General features: G+C 38.2%; 1 protein-coding gene across 16 annotated transcripts in view; it reads right to left on the bottom strand.

Annotated features, from left to right (window-relative positions):
• Positions 1–19,193, bottom strand: part of CADPS2 (calcium dependent secretion activator 2) — a 543,402-nt gene that overhangs the window by 228,111 nt on the left and 296,098 nt on the right. For all 16 annotated transcript variants that reach the window (XM_058724453.1, XM_058724449.1, XM_058724458.1 and 13 more), the window contains one exon: positions 13,770–13,909. In XM_058724453.1, coding sequence (XP_058580436.1) covers positions 13,770–13,909 — 140 coding nt within the window. The remainder of the gene's footprint in view (positions 1–13,769; positions 13,910–19,193) is intronic.

Below are 19,193 nucleotides of genomic sequence, written 5' to 3'. Positions count from 1 at the left end.
TTCATGAAGTAGAAAAACGAACCCTGAAATAAATAGGACTTCAATCTGGAATTCCCATAGGAGAAAGAAAGCAAAAGTTTTACTGATTCCACAAAGACAGCATAAACAATGCTCAAATCTAGTTTTCTTTTGGCCTTTAGTAAGTATCAGTTATATAGCATTCTTGTATACAAACACTGGGATATACTCCTACCCACAGGAAGTGTTGCTGAAACTCCTCCTAAAGTTCCACCATGTATCAAAGAAATGGTCAAAACAGAAAATGTTGACAGATAATATGACAAATCTACTTCCTCCATCATAGGCAAAAAATGATTAAAAAAGGAAGTCTCACTCTAGAGAATAATGACTTTGAACTTGAAGTTTTTTTAATTTTTTTTTTTTTACTTATTTTGAGAGAAAGAAGAGAGAAGAGAGAATCCCAAGCAGGCTCTGCACTGTCAGCGCAGAGTCCTTTATGGTGCTCAAACTCATGAACGGTGAGCTCCCGACCTGAGCCAAAATCAACAGTCAGAAACTTAACCAACTGAGACACCCAGGCACCCCTTGAAGTGTTTTTGAACAATACATTTTCTAATAGTCTTCAGATTTCTAGTCCTATAGAAATTTCTAAATTTCTATAATTCTATAATTGTAAATCCTCTGGGGAAATAATATTTTGAAGCATATTCCAACAAACTTACAGTGGTACCAATTAGATAATGCTATAATTTGAAGTTTCTATCCCATCAATCCAACACTTATTTTGAATATAAAAGAACTGTGAACTTAAGTTCTGCATTCTGTTCTTTCTTTGGAAAACATCCACTCAAGTATTTATTTAGCTTCTACTAAGCAATAGACAGTTTTCTTAAAAAACTAGGTTTAAAAATGGCAGTAAGGCCAAGGAAATTTCCCTACTGAAATTAGATTTGGTTGGGAGGGCTACGTTAATAGCAAATCATCCAAACGGAAGTAACATTGTAGTAATGAGATAGTCAAACAACAGCCAGTAAATAGTATCAGGTAATGATAAGAGCTTAAGAAAGAATGAACCAGAATGCCTGGGTGGCTACGTAGGTTGAGTGACCCACTCTTGATTTTGGTTCCGATCATATCACCTCATGGTTGGTGAGCTCAAGCCCTGTATAGGGCTCTGCACTGACAGCCAGGAGCCTGCTTGGGATTCTCTCCCTCTCTCTCTACCTCTCCTGCTCGCATGATCTCTCAAAATAAACAAGAAAATAATGGAGCTAGTTAGAAGAGAACGTTGGCAGTGAGGAAAGAAAGGCAGTATTCTGTGTGGGGTGGGGAGGATGGGCCCCTGTGCAGAGATCACACCTGACCAAAGAACTGACAGGTGCAGGGGCAGAGGACGGGGTAAAAGCATTCTTTAAGCGTCCACCACCCTGCCAAAGGCATGTGCCAGGAACCACTTGAGAACATTCATGAAGAATCCTTGGAACCCCAACCTCAATGATGCCAATCTTTCCCAGCGTTTCCATAAAACATTAGCATATTTAATTATTCAACGACACGAAGGTCTTGGATGCTATTGTAACTACAAAATACAAGTCTTTGAATCGTTAAGTATTGAGTAAGCTTTTCTCAATCCCTCTTTAAATGAAGCATGTATAAAACCAACTTAAAACACCCAATAAAATGAAAACTTACATAGTACGTAAAAATTACTGTGAACAATAACTTACTGAAAAGTGGACAAATTTTAATACTTCCAAACCGAACAGGCTGCTTAAAGCTATAGAGGATCAACACTCACCTAAAGATTTAAGAAAATTAAAATCAGCAACTGCCCTAAACTTACAAAAGACACGACTAGTTGTTTAAAATATCATGCTTTGAAAGCATCTGCCACATTAAAAATAAGTTGGACTGTACTGGGCTAAAATAAAGGGAAAAGTTCTATCTTCTTCTCACTTGCTATGAAATAATCTCCAGATGTTTTGTTTTTGTTTTTTTTTTTTGAGAACTTGAGCTTATCTGAGTGCTCTTACATAATATTTTCTATTTTTCTCCATGGACATACAGAAGACAAAACAAAGTTAACAGCAAAACGTACACATATGAACTACCACCACCACCTACGTCCATAATAACTGTCCAAAAAAATTAAAGCAGAGGACCCTAATGGGGGACATAATTTTTATATTCTGAAGGAATTAAGATTTGCTATTTTCCCATATGTCTTTGGGCATCTTCTTCCAAATACAATCAAACGATGTTGTTAAACTTAGGTTTTATTATACCTCATGGGACTACAATTTTTTAAAAATAATGTTTATTCTAGTAACAACTGTTACTAGGTGATCAAGCACTTACTGTGTAGCAGGCACTGTGCTACATGCTTTCTGAGTAGATCTTATTTCCTGCTGAGGACAATCCAACTTTATGGTTGAGAAAAGTGAGGCCATGAGAAGCTAGGTATGACCAAGTTTGCATAAAAATGACAGGGCTCAAGTATGAACCCAGGTCTAACTCCAAAGCCTGTGTTCTTAACCCCCCTGTACCCTGTGCCTCTTGCTTATGGAAATGTCCTTAAAGAGAATGATATGCCTTGAAAATCATTTACCTGTTTCTATTCTATCCCAGGAATACGAACTATTTCTATTTTACTTTCCTTAAGACACCTACTTTTAGGTTTAAAATAAAAAATTGAAAGAAATTTCAGAGCTGGAAGAAAACTAAAAGTTTTTTGTTTTTTTTTTTTTAACGAGCTCAATATGCTGCTTTAAAGATGAAGCTAAGGAGGCACATGACTAAAGACCCAGAGCAACCCGTAGGCAGAGCAGGCTAGAGCCTAGGTCACCCACAGGCCAGTCCCCTCTACTACTCAGTAGCAGCCCTAATGGATGCTTGAGAAGGAGCAAGAGAAAGTTGTCAGAGGTGCAGGTGAGATGGAAATGGCGCCCTTTTAATTAATTCACTTAGTTGTGAATAGGGTTTCTAAATGAAATTCCTTCAAAGACTTTATTAGGATCACATGGAGGAAAGACTGCTGCTCAGAAAGTTTCATCTTCCCTTTTAAGACCACCTTTCATCTTTAGAGCATCCTTTTGGGACAAGGCAGTAAAAAAAAAAGGGGGGGGGAGGACGACAGCCTAGGGCCGATAAAATTGTGGTGTATATATACCCCCCCACACACACACAATGGAATATTACTTGGTGATCAAAAAGAATGAACTCTTGCCATTGCAACAACGTGGATGGAACTAGAATGTATTATGCTAAGCAAAATAAGTCAAAGAAAGACAAATACGTTTTTTAACTCATATGTGAAATTTAAGAAACAAAACAGATGAACATAGGGGAAGGGAAGGAAAAATAAGATAAAAACAGATGGAGACAAACCATAGGAGACTCGTAAATACAAAGAACAATCCAAGGGTTGCTGGTGGGGTATTGGGTGGGGGGATGGGCTAAATGGGTGATGGGCATTAAGAAGGGCGCTTTTTGGGATGAGCACTGGGTGTTCTCTGTAAATGATGAATCACTAAATTCTATTCCTGAAATCATCATTAGACTATATGTTAACTAACTTGGATTTAAATTTTTAAAAATTTAAAGGAATGGATTTTGAGAAGAAAAAATATGGGGCAGACAGGTAGGAAACAGAAAATACAAATGTAAGCTGTTTTGTTAATTGTTTTATTACCGCAATAAGTTCATATAGAGAATAACCCGTACAAAACATGATAAAGGTTCAAAGATGCAGGTGTTCCTATAGGCAAGGCTGAGGTTTCAGTCTCTGGTATTTGGAATTTAGGCTGCAGTCCTTGTTCTTGGATGGATCACTGGGTGTGTGACACAGACCATGCTTTAAACCAAATTTGGCCCAGGAAGTAGACATTTCATGTGTCACCTAACTACCAAAGTTCCTCCCCACAACGCAGGGCCAGGTGGGATTGTACTTAGTATGGTCCACAAGGGTCTTCGCTATGTCTATTTCTCCAGTGCTGAGTTAACACTCCACCCAGTCCTATTCTGTCTTCTCTGATGTACCAGCATTTTTGATCATGGTGCTTTGGTTTTTGTTTTATTTCATATTTTAAATATTTAAGATTTATTTTTCCTTCTTTTAGTAAGTGTCTCAACCCAAACATATACCTTCTTTAGGGTTTTATCAATAGCTAAAACATTTTGGGTATTACTGTGAGCTAGATAGCTACTTTTAAGTTTATTTATTTTGAGAGAGACAGAAAACACGGAGGTGGTGCAGAGAGAAATCTGAAGCAGGCTCTGTGCCAACAGCAGGGTGTCTGATGTGGGGCTTGAACTCACAAACTGTGAGATGATGACCTGAGCTAAAGTTGGACACTTAACCAACTAAGCCACCCAGGCGCCCAAGCCAGCTACTCTTGAAAGCACATTATACACACTAAGATACTACTTCTCCATATATGAAAAACCCACAGCTATTATCATATGCAATGGTAAAAAATTGAAAGCTTTTCCTCTCAGATCAGGAACAAGACAAGGATGTCCACTCTCACCACTTTTATTCAGCGTAATACTGGAAGTCCTAGTCATGCCAAACAGACAAGAAATAAAAGGTATCCAAACTGGGAAGAAGTAAAAGTGTCACTATGTGCAGATGACGTGATACTATATACAGTAAACCCTAGAGATTCAACCAAAAAACTACTAGAACTGGTAAATGAATTCAATAAAGTTGCAGGATACAAAACTATTATATAGAAATCTGTTGCATTTCTATACACAAATAATCAAGTAGCAGAAAGAGAAATCCAGAAAACAATCCAAGTTACAACTGCATCAAAAAAAAAAAGGCTAAAAATGAACTTCACCAAGGAGATGAAACACTGGTACTCTGAAAACTATAAAGCACTGATGAAAGAAATGGAAGAGGACACCAACAAACGGAAAGCTATTCCATGCTCATGAATCAGAATAGTGTGGAGACATCCATCCTACCCAATCTACAGATTCAACATGATCCCTATCAAAATATCAACATTTTTCCTAGAACTAGAACACTGGCATTTGTATGAAACCACAATAATCTGATTTAAAACTAGACCTGAATAAAAATTTTTCTGAAGAAGACATACGGAACATTTTCTAAAGATGACTTGAAAAGGTCCTGATGATCACTAATTATCAAGGAAACACAAATCAAAACCACAATGAGGTATCCTCTCACATCAGGATGGCTAGTATCAAAAAGAAATATCAAGTATTGGTGAGGATGGGGAGAAAAAGGAACCATCATAAACTGGTGATAGGAATATAAGTTGGTGCAGCCACTGTGGAAAAACGTATGGAGGTTCCTCAAAAAATTAAAAATAAAAACTCCATACAATTCAGTAATTCCACTACTGGGTATTTACCTAAAGAAAACAAAAACATTAGTTTGAAAAGACATATGCACACTTTCTTTACTGCAGTTTTATAATAGCCAAGATATAAAAGCAACCCAAGTGTTGAATAAAGATGTGGTATCTATATCCAATGGAGTATTATTCAGCCATAAAGAATGAGATCTTGCCATTTGCAACAACAAAGATGGACCCAGAGGGTATTAAGCTAACTGAATTAAGTCAGAGGAAGACAAACACCGTATCATTTCACTTACATGTGTTATCTAAAAAAATAAACGAAGAAAAAGGAAAAAAAAAACCCAGACTCTAAAAATACAAACTCTGGGAACTGATGGTTCCCAGAGGGGAAGTGGATGAGAGGATCAGTGAAATAAACAGGATTAAGAGGTACAAACTTCTGGTTATTAAATAAATTCATGGCGATAAAAAGTACAGCATCACACAATATTGTAATAACGTTGTATGGGGACAGATGAATACAGTTACCGTGATGAGCACTGAGTAACGTATAGAATTCTTAAAGCTATATTGTACACCTGAAACCAATATAAGATTGTATGCTAATTACACTGCAATAGAAAAATAAAATGCTCCGGGGCGCCTGGGTGGCGCAGTCGGTTAAGAGTCCAACTTCAGCCAGGTCACGATCTCGCGGTCCGTGAGTTCGAGCCCCGCGTCGGGCTCTGGGCTGATGGCTCGGAGCCTGGAGCCTGTTTCCGATTCTGTGTCTCCCTCTCTCTCTGCCCCTCCCCCGTTCATGCTCTGTCTGTCTCTCTCTGTCCCAAAAATAAATTTTAAAAAGTTGGAAAAAAAAAGAAAAATAAAATGCTCCTTCCCTAAATAATTCCATGAGGTACGTTCTACCAACATTTTCATTTTGCAGATGAAGAAACTGAGGCAGAGAGAGGTTTTATAACTTTCCCAAGATGCCATAGCTATTGGTGGAGCCAGGATATGAAGAGAGGCAGTCTGGCTCCAGAGCGCACGTTCCTAAGCCACACCGAGTCTTTAAACATTGGATGGTTGGTTAAGTGTCCAATTCCTGATTTTGGCTCAGGTCATGATCTCATGGTTCGTGAGAACGAGCCCTGCATTGGGCTCTGACCTGACAGCCTGGAGCCTGCTTGGATTTTTGCTCTCTCTCTCTGCCCCTCCCCCACTCATACACCCTCTCTCAAAATAAACTTAAAAAAAGTCATAGGACAAACACTGGATGGACAGGAGTCTTTCAAGGCCATCTTAAGGAAACCTCTCAAATAAATTTCCCTAATAAATTAGTTTTCCCAAATATCTGATTATCTACCGTGTGTGTGTGTGTTTATTTTTGAGAGAGACAGGGAGGGAGGAGAGGGGGAGAGAGAGGGAGACACAGAATCTAAAGCAGGCTCCAGGCTCCCAGCTGTCAGCATAGAGCCTGACCTGGGGCTTGAACTCATTGACCTTGAGATCATGATCTGAGCTGAAGTCAGACACTCAACCGACTGAGCCACCCAGGCACCCTAGTGATCATCTACTGTTAATTAAAAGAAAAAAGAGGTTAGAGTGGGAGAGAGCCAAAGCATAAGAGACTGTTAAAAACTGAGAACAAACTGAGGGTTGATGGGGGGTGGGAGGGAGGGCAGGGTGGGTGATGGGTATTGAGGAGGGCACCTTTTGGGATGAGCACTGGGTGTTGTATGGAAACCAATTTGACAGTAAATTTCATATATTAAAAAAAAAATAAATTAATTAAAAAAAAAAATAAAAAAATAAAATAAAATAAAATCTAACTATGCAGTGTCCTGCTACAACAGTTTTTTATGTTTGTTTTTATTCTATCACTGGAAATATTTGAATATCACCTCTGTACCTTTTAATATATTTATTCAAATAAACCTTTTTTTTAAAAACAAAAAAAAACAAACAAAAAAAAAAGAAAACCTGTTTGATCTTTAGTTTGATAATTGCATTCTTTCATCATAATAGTATAACTATATCACAAAAAAATCTATAAAATCAAGAAAATTTTACCCATAGTTGCATTATTCTATTTAGTATATTTAGTGTATTCCATTTCTAAATTTGTATATGCATCTGTTTTTTAACATTACTATCAGAGTATAAACAATTCTACGATGTGTATTTTTCAAATTACTTTTCTACAAAAGCAGCCTGATGCTTCAGTCAGTCTTCATACTTCCTTTTCTTATCTTGAGAAGATTGACATGAATCCCCAAATGTCTTATCTTCTCAGGCTGTCCTCTGGAGCTGAAGGGACCATTCAAATGTTCTAGTCTGATGTCCCCTTTAGCAATTGATGAAACCAGGCCAGGACGGGTGCAGTGACTTATCCAAGTTAGTGACAGAACTGAGACCCAAACCCAAGTGTCCTGGGCTCGACACCTGTACTTGTCGTATATAACTCCTACCGCACTGCCTTCCACCTGCACTACCATGCAGTCACGTATCTGAGGAATCAACTAAAAGTAAATGTCTGTAACTAATGTTCAAATTTTTCCCGACCTCCCACAATGCTCATTAACAAGCCCAAGAGCTTTAATTTATAAACTCGGTGGTAATATTTTAAATTTTTGAATGTGTGCAAATAGAAAAACTGTATAATAAAAGGCACCAATAAAGGAGATGGAACTGGCCTATTATAATTCTGTATGTTAACTGTTCATAAAATATTTTAAATTATTCCTAGTTTTCACTGTAATTTTTTAAGAAGTGCCCCAAATTCATTAGGATAACCTATGAGTATGGTCTGGGGTTCCTGAAAGAAAATTTTACAAGACCTCAATTCTACTTTTAGTTGTTTGGCCTCACATGCTTTTAAGATGCTCAGATAGGACACTGAAGGATGCCTAAAAGCAAGAGAGCATAGTTATTTGATGCATGAAAAATAACTTAAAATGTCACTCCCTGGAGAAAAATCTCGAGAAAGCCACATTTAAGCTTAAAGTTAAAGGCAAACTAATTTATTTTTTTTTCAATATATGAAATTTATTGTCAAATTGGTTTCCATACAACACCCAGTGCTCATCCCAAAAGGTGCCCTCCTCAATACCCATCACCCACCCTCCCCTCCCTCCACCCCCCATCGGCAAACTAATTTATTACAGGAGAAATCCGAGAAGGTTTTGCAAAGGAGTAGAAGTTAAAACATGTAGTTTAAGGATCATTAAAGCCATGCCAGAATATGTTTCTATAATTATTACATAACTAGTCATCAGTAAATTAAAATGAAAAATATAGTTAATGATTTAAATTAGCATGCAGAAAGGGACATGAATATAAGGTATCTGGAAAAACGAAGTTGCCTTGAGGGCTTATTCCTTTTATCATTCTACAACAGTTACATTCATGTTTATAAAGTACCACAGACAGACTTCTCTTCTGAGAGCTGTATTTGGAAAAGGAATCAATCATTTATTAAGAACCTAGCAAATACTTTGTCAGAGGTTTTCTCAAGGCAGTAAGAAGTAGGATTTCTATGAAATAAGAATAAGTCGGAATGAGGTAAATTCAAATTGGGAAGGCAAACAGACCTATATATAGGTTCAAATGTCAAAACATGGCTATTTTAGACAAGGACATGTAGGAAAATCATTCTAAAAGGTCAACTTAAAGTGAGAATCAATTTTCTTCCAGGGAAAAAACAGACGTGTCCTTTCTGTAAGGCCTGGACCCTGAGAGCAAATGCCATCTTGACAAAAGTAAGATTTTTCCTCCCTTTGATCATCAGACTACCCCCCAAACTAATTGAAGATCATAAACCTTAAAATCATCAACAATCCAATTTTATTACAGCGCAGTCCGTTCACGTTAAGAGCAAATGCCACGTCTGACAGCCTAACACCGCAGTCCCTGAATGCAGGGCTGGCCGGCTCTGTGGGAAAGCAGGGGATAATAATCCTGCAGCCAGCTTGGTGTCGACACCGTTCTTCCCACTGCAGTCTCCACTCCTGTCTCTCCCTGGCAGCAAGAAACAGGCCCTGGGCCTTTGAAACCTTTAAGATATTAATTAAACAGAGACTTATAAACGACAATTACAAAATGTTTCAATACATCTATCTGATCAAGAAATGTTTAAAGAGCCAAGCATGACTCTGCACAAAGAGAAACAGATGTATAGGAGGACAGTGATCTGGCTAATATTTTGTCTTATAAGTCTTACCAGTTCTTAACTGTGACAAAACTCTCCTATGGTTAGACACTCATGAGGTTTTCATTCATTTTCACTATAAAAAAAGCCAAAAACCAAAAACCAAAAAACATGTGCACGGAGACCTCAGATAGATAGACCCTGGTCTTATGCTTCTGCATATTTGTGGCAATTTAATTTTCTTCTTTTTCCTTTTCCATTGTAGGCTTAATTGTCATAATAAATCATTCGCTTTATCTCATTCCACTTTATTGTCTGACTGAAAAAAATAACCTTTGAATTGGGAAAATGTAGTTCAGTAAAAAGAGGAATAGTATTTTCTGAGATTTAAGTTAATGCTGCTACTTAGCCACTAGGCTATGCTAAAGGATAGTCCATTTGTCCTAGAACACTTCTGTCTTCCAGCTACCCAGAAAAAGCAGGAAAACAACCGCAAAAACAAATGGATATGAATTATTTAACCATTCAAAACCTACCTGGTAATTCACTTAACAGATTTATATGAGTTTATATAATTAGTTTATAGGATATATTCCAAAAGAATAAATGAGCCCTTTTTAAACAATCAAATATATGTCATGTGGTTTGGTTTTAAAAGAATGAAATCATCTTTATTTTATCCAAATTAAATGTAATTTCATTTGCATACAATTATTCCTACTTAAAAAAACTATAATGTATAGTCACGGACTCATTACTTATCAGAAAAATGAGCTTTAGAACAGATATATTTTTCTACTTAAAAAAAAGATTATTTAAAAATGCAACAGTTGAGAACCAAACACATTTATTTTAGGTCTTTTTCTTTTTTTTTTTTTTAAGTTTGTTTCTTTTTGAGACAGAGAGCATGAGCAAGTTTAGGGCAGGGAGAGAGACAGAGACAGAGGATCTGAAACAGGTTCTGCGCTGAGAGTGGAGAGTCAGATGTGGGGCTCGAATTCACGAATGGGGAGATCATGATCTGAGCTGAAGTTGGGTGCTTAACCAACTAAGCTGCCCAGGTGCCTGTTAGGTATTTTTCATTTTAAATTATACTCTGTTCTATGTAACGTGAGTTTAGAACTCTACTTTTCAACTTAGGAATGCAACCTACTGTAAATTTTTTCCTTAAAATTCTGAGGAGCACACTATTATTTTCATCATCATCATTATATTAATATCCGTCCTTGATTGCACATTGTGGGAGGCAGTGGATTCAAATGGGTCTAAGAACTCACAGTGCAGTTGGGGCCACAAAAAATATAAAAAACATTGATAAAATATTTAGGGACCATACAGGTGCTCTACACACGTGATGAATATTCATCTATTTATATGTTCCAATAGTTCATATAAGAGATACCCATATTATTTTTAAAAGCCAATAGGTTTTTATAACCAACAACCCAGAGTATTTCAAAGTTTAGTTCTCAAAAGTGCTCTGAAGATAAAAACCCATAACCCTCCCAATTTATTGTTTAATCCACTTGACAACTCTCTGTAAGAGAGGTTTGCTATATTTTAAAGATAAATTAATCTTTTTTTAACTTGACTTGTTTCTTTTTCAATTATTCATTATTCATGTGTTAATTATTCATTATGGGATGAACTATTGACAGAACACAATCCAGCCTCAAAGCAAAATGCTATTAATCTACTACTCATATCCTATTATTGCTTTGGCATATGATAGAGTACTTGGAAGAAAAAGGTTAGTGGACTTTCTCTTCTTAAATGTAATTAAGTTCAGTAAAATCCATTTATGAAACACTGCAGAAAAAGATGAATACAATTATAATATAGGTCAAATCATGTTTGCCCACATACACAGGGGTGATATTCAAAATATTTGTGTGTCTCCACAAGCACTGAGGAACCCAATCAGGCACTTGTAGTAAACACCTGTGCCTGCCCATGGGGATCACCTATTACAGCAGTGTTGAAAACTTTTAATTCTGATTGATCATTATTATGTCCAATACTGGTATTAGTTTTTAAGGAATCATTATTATGAAATATGATATCTTTAATTATGCTGAATAACATACCAACTAGGAGAACAGCATCACAGATATTTTCAGTTCTAGAATTCCTTCCTTTTACATACTATCAACTGCAGAGACACCCGAATATCTAGTAATGTCTGTCACGATCATTTAGGAATGGTAGATAATAATTGATGTGGATGGATCTAAAGCATTCCTCATCTGAATCCAAGGCGAGTTCTTGGGCTTTATATGTTAAATTGAGAGACTAAGATATATTCTCTTTAGTGATCCCTTGCACCAGCAGTCTTGAACACAAGTCAACTCCAGACACATCCTGGGCAGTGGGGCGGGGGCGGGGGCGGGGGGGGGGTCCTGATTTAGTCAAGGGCTCAGAGATAGGATATAAACCAGTTCTTCTTAAGGGCAAAGGAGTGATTAAAAAAAAAAAAAAAAGGAAAAACAAACAACAGCAACAACAAAATCAAGTCTTGGAAGGGGGCTGGATTGTCTCACCTGCCCTGGAGCATTCTAAGGGAAGAAATTGCCAAAGATGAGAGCAGGGCTTTCTTTCCACACAAGTGAAAGGCTGCAGAATTTGCCATGTGCCTAACCTCATGTTTAATCTTGGTTCTTTGGACAATTTTAAGGCTCCAGGGATATTCACCATGGTGCTGGACATTTGCAAATTAAGGACTCTGTTGGAATTAGAATACATAGGTTCCAATTTCTTATGATGCCATTCATCAAAAGAGACCGATGTAAAAACAGAAGAAATATTATGTCCAAATCTAGGCTCTACTAATCTCTAAGCACTTTAGAGCAGTAGTATTCTAACTCTCTTGTCTCAACGCGCTCTATGCTAACTGCGCCCAACTTGTCTTCATTGGCTAACAGCCCTTCCAGAACTCTTGGCCATGAATATGCTAGGTCATGTGACTGGGATGCTCTTCCTCCTCATTGCCCACCTGAATTCATACTTCCAAGTTTTATCTTGAAAGTCAGGTGTCTTGTGGGATTTTCATGACTAACATCACTATTACAGCTATTTGTATATAAGTCTGAATCCCTGACTAGCCACTTTCCTTAGGCCTGAGATGGTACCTCACTGAGGTTTGCTCTGGGTGGAACAGAGCAAGTGCTCAATACATGCCTGCTAAATAAATCAATGGTGACCAGGGAGATGAATGAATGAGAAGAACTCTAAATATTAAATCCCAAGAATTCCATCTGCATTATGAGCTGAGTCATAGTTAGACTTTAGTTTGCAACACTACACTGAGATGCCACAATGTGAGCTACCCAACTTACGGTTTCCTTTCAAAGAGCCCACCCTCTGAGCTGTTTCTCCCGTCAGGGAGACTCATTCTGACACTGCATACACTGCCCATCCAAACTAAGGAGGCAATGTAGTCCTTAGCCCCGTGTTAGTCATCCAAAGAATCCTTATCTTGTTGACTCATCAGTGAACTCTGCTACAGTGTTGGTGATTTGGCTCTAAAGCCAGAAGATGACACCTCTCTGTATAGGAATGTACTTTCTTAGACTCATGTTGGTTGCTAATCTCAAAGGGAGCCACTTTAGCGACTGTTTCTCTCCTTCGTGAAGAAAAAGATCACATGCTTTCCTAATAGCTAAAAACTCTGGGTTGTGATTTGACTGTAGCGAGCCCTACAGTGTTAATCTGAGAAAGACCGAGGTTTTTAAAAAACTCATTGTGTTCAAGAGTTCAGACTTATTACCTCACCAACTACAAGGGAAAAGGAACCCTGGAAGAGAGGACGATGGACTCTGACCCATGGTGGTCCGCAGGAGACAGGTCCTGCCCTCTGGCTTACTCTCCAGCATTGATTTAGTTTTTCACTCACATATTGGATGAACACTCACATCCCTCCCTGACAAACCTTTCACAGTGTCCTGGGTTATATGTGAACGACATCTTAGCTTTAATATATTTTATGTAAGTTTAGCTGTTGGAGAGCTGAATACTATGCTTGTTTTGACTGTTACTATATTTTGAAGAGTAGCTCTTGGAAGTTATCTCCATCCATCACTGCTCTTCATTGACATGAGTGATACAGAATACCAGTGCAATCAATTATTAATATTATGTTAGCATGCACACAGTTATAATAACTAAATACACATATATTTAGCTGTAAACGTGTCTAGGAGTGTAAAAAATTAAGTTAACCTGTAAATGTCATTTTGGGGGGAAAATTTCATGATATACCTGTTCTGTCAGTAAACTGGCAAAAGTGATACATTGAAATGAGATCCAATAATTCAGGAGAAAAGCATCTTCAAGTACACACTCACCCACTATGTTTCATATGTGGTGGTTTATCCATTCGCACTGCTAATTTGATCTTTAAGTCAGAGTCCTGGCTATTTTTTGGAACTACCATTCGGTGCAACTCAGCTGACTTGGAGCTATTAGAAGTTGGGTATAATATCACCTATAAAAGACAAAAAAGAACACATTTAAGTGCACAATACAAGCTCCAAGGATTGAGACAGAAATCTTCTGTTTTCCTGTTTAAAAAGAAGGTATCATGCCCAAATGTGTCTAAACCACTTGACTCCCACCACAACAGATGGGTTTTCAATACAGCCTCATTTATCTCTTTGACAAATATGTGTTTTCATATTATCACATAACGAGTTTTCTTCCTGTGTCATTTCCTAATGAGGTAATAGCACAAAGGCTGCAGTTGAATTGACAGTTGAGAAATACTTATTAGCCACCTATAATTTCAAGACTATTCTAAACTCAAGGCATGGAAGTTCAGAAGGAAATATTTTTTGAAATTACAGATAGCATGTTTAAAAAGTAAAACCAATTATTCTAGGCAGCAAAAATACACCTAATGTTTTAATATTTGCATTGTAAGACAGCATTAAAGGAAGTCAACACAATTAGAGATGGAAAAGACCGGTATCATAGCACATTTTCTGTCCTAGATCAACACCAGAGGAAATACTATAAGGACTGACACAAAATAATTAAAATAAATTTTTAAATTTTTATTTATTTATTTTGTGAGAGGGAGGGAGGGAGGGAGGGGAAGGAGACCCTGGCACGTGCAAGCTGGGAAGGGCGGGGGGGGGGGGTAGAGAGAGAGAGAGAGAGAGAGAGAGAGAGGAGAGGAGAGGAGAGGAGAGGAGAGAGAATTCCAAGCAGGGTCTGTGCTGTCATTGCAGAGCCTGATGTGGCGCTCGATGCCACGAACCATGAGATTATGACAAGAGCTGAAATTAAGAGCCACATGCTTAACTGACGGAACCACCCAGGCGCCCTCACAAAGTAATTATTTTTAATAAAATTTCCAAGTGATTATTTTCTAATACCACAGCTTCACAGAGCCGACACAGGAGAGACAAGCTTACTCTTCATATCTTACAGGCCGTATACAACCACACTTCATTTTATTGCGTTTCACTTTATTGTGCTTCGCAGATACTGCGTTTTACAAATTGAAGGTCTATGGCAATCCTGTGCCGAGTTGGTCTGCTGGTGCCCTTTTTCCAATAGCATTCACTCACGTCACGTCTCTGTCAAGTTTCAGTAATTCTCATAATATTTTAAACTTTTACGTTGTATTTGTCATAGTGACCTGTGATCAGCGAAGAACTGTGACGTTACTAATTTAATTGTTTGGGGCATCACAAACCACATCTACATAAGACAATGAATTTAACTGATAAATTTGTGTTTTTCTGAATGCTTTACCAACTGGTTATTCCACTGTATCTCACCCTCCCCTTGGGCCTTCCTATTCCTGGAGACACAACAATACTGAAATCAAGATAATAACCCTACAATAGTTTCTAAATGTGAAAGAAGCAGTCACACATCTCTCACTTTATTTACCTTTTTAAATTTTTATTTATTTTGAAAGTGAGAGAGAACGCGAGTGTGCACACCTGTGCAAATGGCAGAGGGACAGAGAGGGAAAGGAGGAGAGAGAATCCTAGTCTGCACTGATAGCACAGAGCCCAATGTGGGGCTCGACCTCAAAAACCATGAGATCATGACCTGAACCATGAGATCATATCAAGAGTTGGATGCTCAACCGACTGAGCCACCCAGGTGCTCCACATGTCTCTCACTTTACATCAAAAGCTAGAAATCATTCAGTTTAGTGAGGATGGCATGACATAAGCTAAGAGAGGCTGAGGGCTCAGTCTCTTGGGCCCAACAGCCAAGTTGTCAGCAGAAAAGTTTTTGAGGGAAATTAAAACTGTACTCCAGTGAATACACAAATGATGATAAAGCAAAACACCCTTACTGCTGATATGGAGAAAGTTTTCACGATCTGGATAGAAGATCCAAGTTGCCACAACATTTCCTTAAGCCAAAGCTTAATCCAGAGCAAGGCCCTCTCTTCAATTCTAAGCAGGCTGAGAAAGGTGAGGAAGTTGCAGAAATGTAAAGCTAGCAGAGGTTGGTTCACGAGCTTTAAGGGAAGAAGCCATTTCTATAACATAAAGGTGCAAAGTAAAGCAGCTCGTGCTGATGTAGAAGCCGCAAGTTATCCAGAAGATCTAGCTAATAAAAGTGGCTACACTACACAACAGATTTTCAACGTCCAGGAAGGTGTCGTCTTAGACTTTCATAGAGAGGAGAAGCCAATTGCTGGGTTCAAAGCACCAAAGGGACAGGCTGACTCTCTTGTTAGGGGCTAATGCAGCTGGTAACTTTAAATTGAAGCCAAAGCTCATGTACCATTCCAAAAATCCTAGGGCTGTTAAGAATTATGCCAAATCTACTCTGCTTGAGCTCTGTAAATGGAATAATGAAGCCTTGATAACAGCACATCTGTGTACCCCACGGTTTTGTGGCTATTCTAAGCTGACCGCTGAGAACTACTGCTCAGGAAAAAACATTCTTTCAAACTATTATTTCTTAATGACAATGCACCTGGTCACCCAAGAGCTCTTCTGGAGATAGACAATGAGATTAATGCTATTTCCACACTGGCTAACACAACATTCATTCTGTAGCCCAAGAGTCAAGGAGTGATTTTCACTCTGAAGTCTTATTTAAGAAACATTTTTTAAGGCTAAAGCTGCTCTAAATAACGATTACTTTGACAAATCTAGGCAAGGTAAATGGACAACCTTCTGAAAAGAAGTCACCATTTTTTTAAAGTTATTTATTTTTAGGGGTGTGGGGGGGGGGGAGAACATGCACAAACAGGGGAAGGGCAGAGAGAGAATCCCAAGCAGGTTCCTCACTGTCAGTACGGAGTCCAACACGGGCCTCAATCCCACAACCCTGAAGACCTGAGCTGAAATCAAGAGTCAGATGCTTAACTGACTGAGCCACCCAGGTGCCCCGGAGTCACCATTTTAGATGCCATTAAGGACATCTACGATTCACATGAAGAGGTCAAGGTAACAGTAGGAGTTTGGAAGAAGTTGATTGCAATTCTCTTGGATGATTCTGGAGAGTTTTAAGAGTTCAGTGGAAGAAGTGACTGCAGATGTGGTGTAAACAGCAAGAGAACCAGAAGTGGAACCTGAAAATGTGACTAATTATTCCTTGAGACACAACAATATTGAAATTATGCCAATTACCCAGCAATGGCCTGTAAGTTTTTAAGCAAAATAAATCACAGTACAAATGGCTATCATCTCATCACACTTTAATAGGTAAGGAGGTACTTTTTATAGATGACTAAAGAAAGTGATTTCCTGACATGGAATCTATTCCTGATGAAGATGCTGTGAAGATTGTTGAATTGAAAATAAAGGATTTAGCATATTATCTAGACTTCATTGATAAAACAATGGCAGAGTTCAAGAAGATTGACTAATTCTGAAAGCAATTCTACTGTGTGTAAAATGCTATCAAACAGCATCGCATGCTAGAGAAATTGTTCATGAAAGGAAAAGTCAACTGACATGGCAAACTTCGTGTATCTTAAGAAATTACCAGGGTCACCCCACCCTGATCATTCAGAAATCATCAACATCAAGGCAGGATCCTCCACCAGCAAAAAGATTACAATTTGCTGAAAGCTCAGATGATGGTTAGCATTTTCAGTAGTAAGTGTTTTTTAATTAAGGTATATACTCTTTAAGTTTATGAGAGAGAGAGAGAGAGAGAGACAGACACACCGAGAGACCGACCTAGTGGAGGAGGGGCAGAGAGAGAATCCTAAGCAGGCTCTGTACTGTCAGCACAGAGCCCAATGCAGAGCTTGAACTCACAAACTGTGAGGATATGACCTGAGCTGAAGAATCAGATGCTTAACAGACTGAGCCACCCAGGCACCCAAAGGTATGTACTTTTTAAAGACACTGTTATTGCACTTATATTACAGTATATTATAAATTTTTTTTCAACGTTTTTTATTTATTTTTGGGACAGAGAGAGACAGAGCATGAATGGGGGAGGGGCAGAGAGAGAGGGAGACACAGAATCGGAAACAGGCTCCAGGCTCCGAGCCATCAGCCCAGAGCCGGACGCGGGGCTCGAACTCACGGACCGCGAGATCGTGACCTGGCTGAAGTCGGACGCTTAACCGACTGCGCCACCCAGGCGCCCCTACAGTATATTATAAATGTAACTTTCACATGCACTGAGAAAACAAAAAATTCAATTGACTCACTTTATGATATTCATTTTATTGCAGAACTCTGGAACCAAGTTCACAATATCTCTGAGGCATGTCTGTATGTAAAATGATGTATTTCCCCCTTGTTAGTCAGATTATTTAGACACAGCTTATATCAAGGCCTTGATATTTTTAAATGGGAAGCCTATATCCTGAAGGATAAAGATATGAAATGTAGTGTAGGTGAGCCTGGGTGGCTAAGTCGGCTGGAGCGTCTGACTCTTGATTTTGGGTCATGGGATCGAGCCCCACACGTCGGGCTCCTGGCTGAGTGTGGAGCCTGCTTAAAATTCTGTCTCCCTGTATCCCTCTCCCCTGCTTGCACACGTGCTTTAAAATTTAAAAAAATGAAATGCAGTATATTATACTTTAAGCCATTCTTATTTTATACCAAAGTGAGAAGTAAACAAACCTGAAGTTTCTATGTAAATGAAAGAATTATAAACATGCTCATGTGTTTAAAAGCAAAACATGGCAACTAAATTTGGCATGCTCTGCCAAAAAAAAGAAAAAAAAAGTCTTCATTTCTGTGGATAAGTGGAACTATTCACACAGAAATTTTCAAGCAAAGCTCTTTTTCTAAGAAAGACAACAGTCATAAAAGCTTCTTAAACTATTCTCAACTCCCAAGTTGTTAAATGTATCTACTATTTTGAGACTTTGCTCAAAGCCTATCCTAAAAGCCACAGTTGAGTTGAATCCAGCAAATCTATACACTTGAGCATATAAAGGCACATCCAGTAACAGAGAAAATGGCATTTGTGATATCTTCAAAAACTGTATTATAGAATTAGTCCTCTGTGACTGCTAAAGTATCCAATGGAATATTTTACAGATTCTTTCTTAAATGAGTTTTTAAAAAAGTGATGATTTTTGGCTCAAACCAGTAGACAAAATAATGTTATTACTAACTTAGAGGATGATTCCAAAAATGAAACAAAGACTAAGAGTTGTAGATCTAACCTCTGAAGCTATAGCTTCCATTTCCCTAGCAATTCTGGAAAGCTTTTTCTCTTTCTCCCCACATCCCCCCCTCAATTTATTTTGGCATGAGCCAACTACATATACATACTTTATTCCTTTTTAATTCTTCCTTCTATGTTTACACAAAAACTGA

The sequence above is a fragment of the Neofelis nebulosa genome, chromosome 4 (assembly GCF_028018385.1).
Source record: "Neofelis nebulosa isolate mNeoNeb1 chromosome 4, mNeoNeb1.pri, whole genome shotgun sequence".
NCBI classification, from domain to species: Eukaryota; Metazoa; Chordata; class Mammalia; order Carnivora; family Felidae; genus Neofelis; species Neofelis nebulosa.
This window is presented reverse-complemented; position numbering and strand designations above follow the sequence as displayed.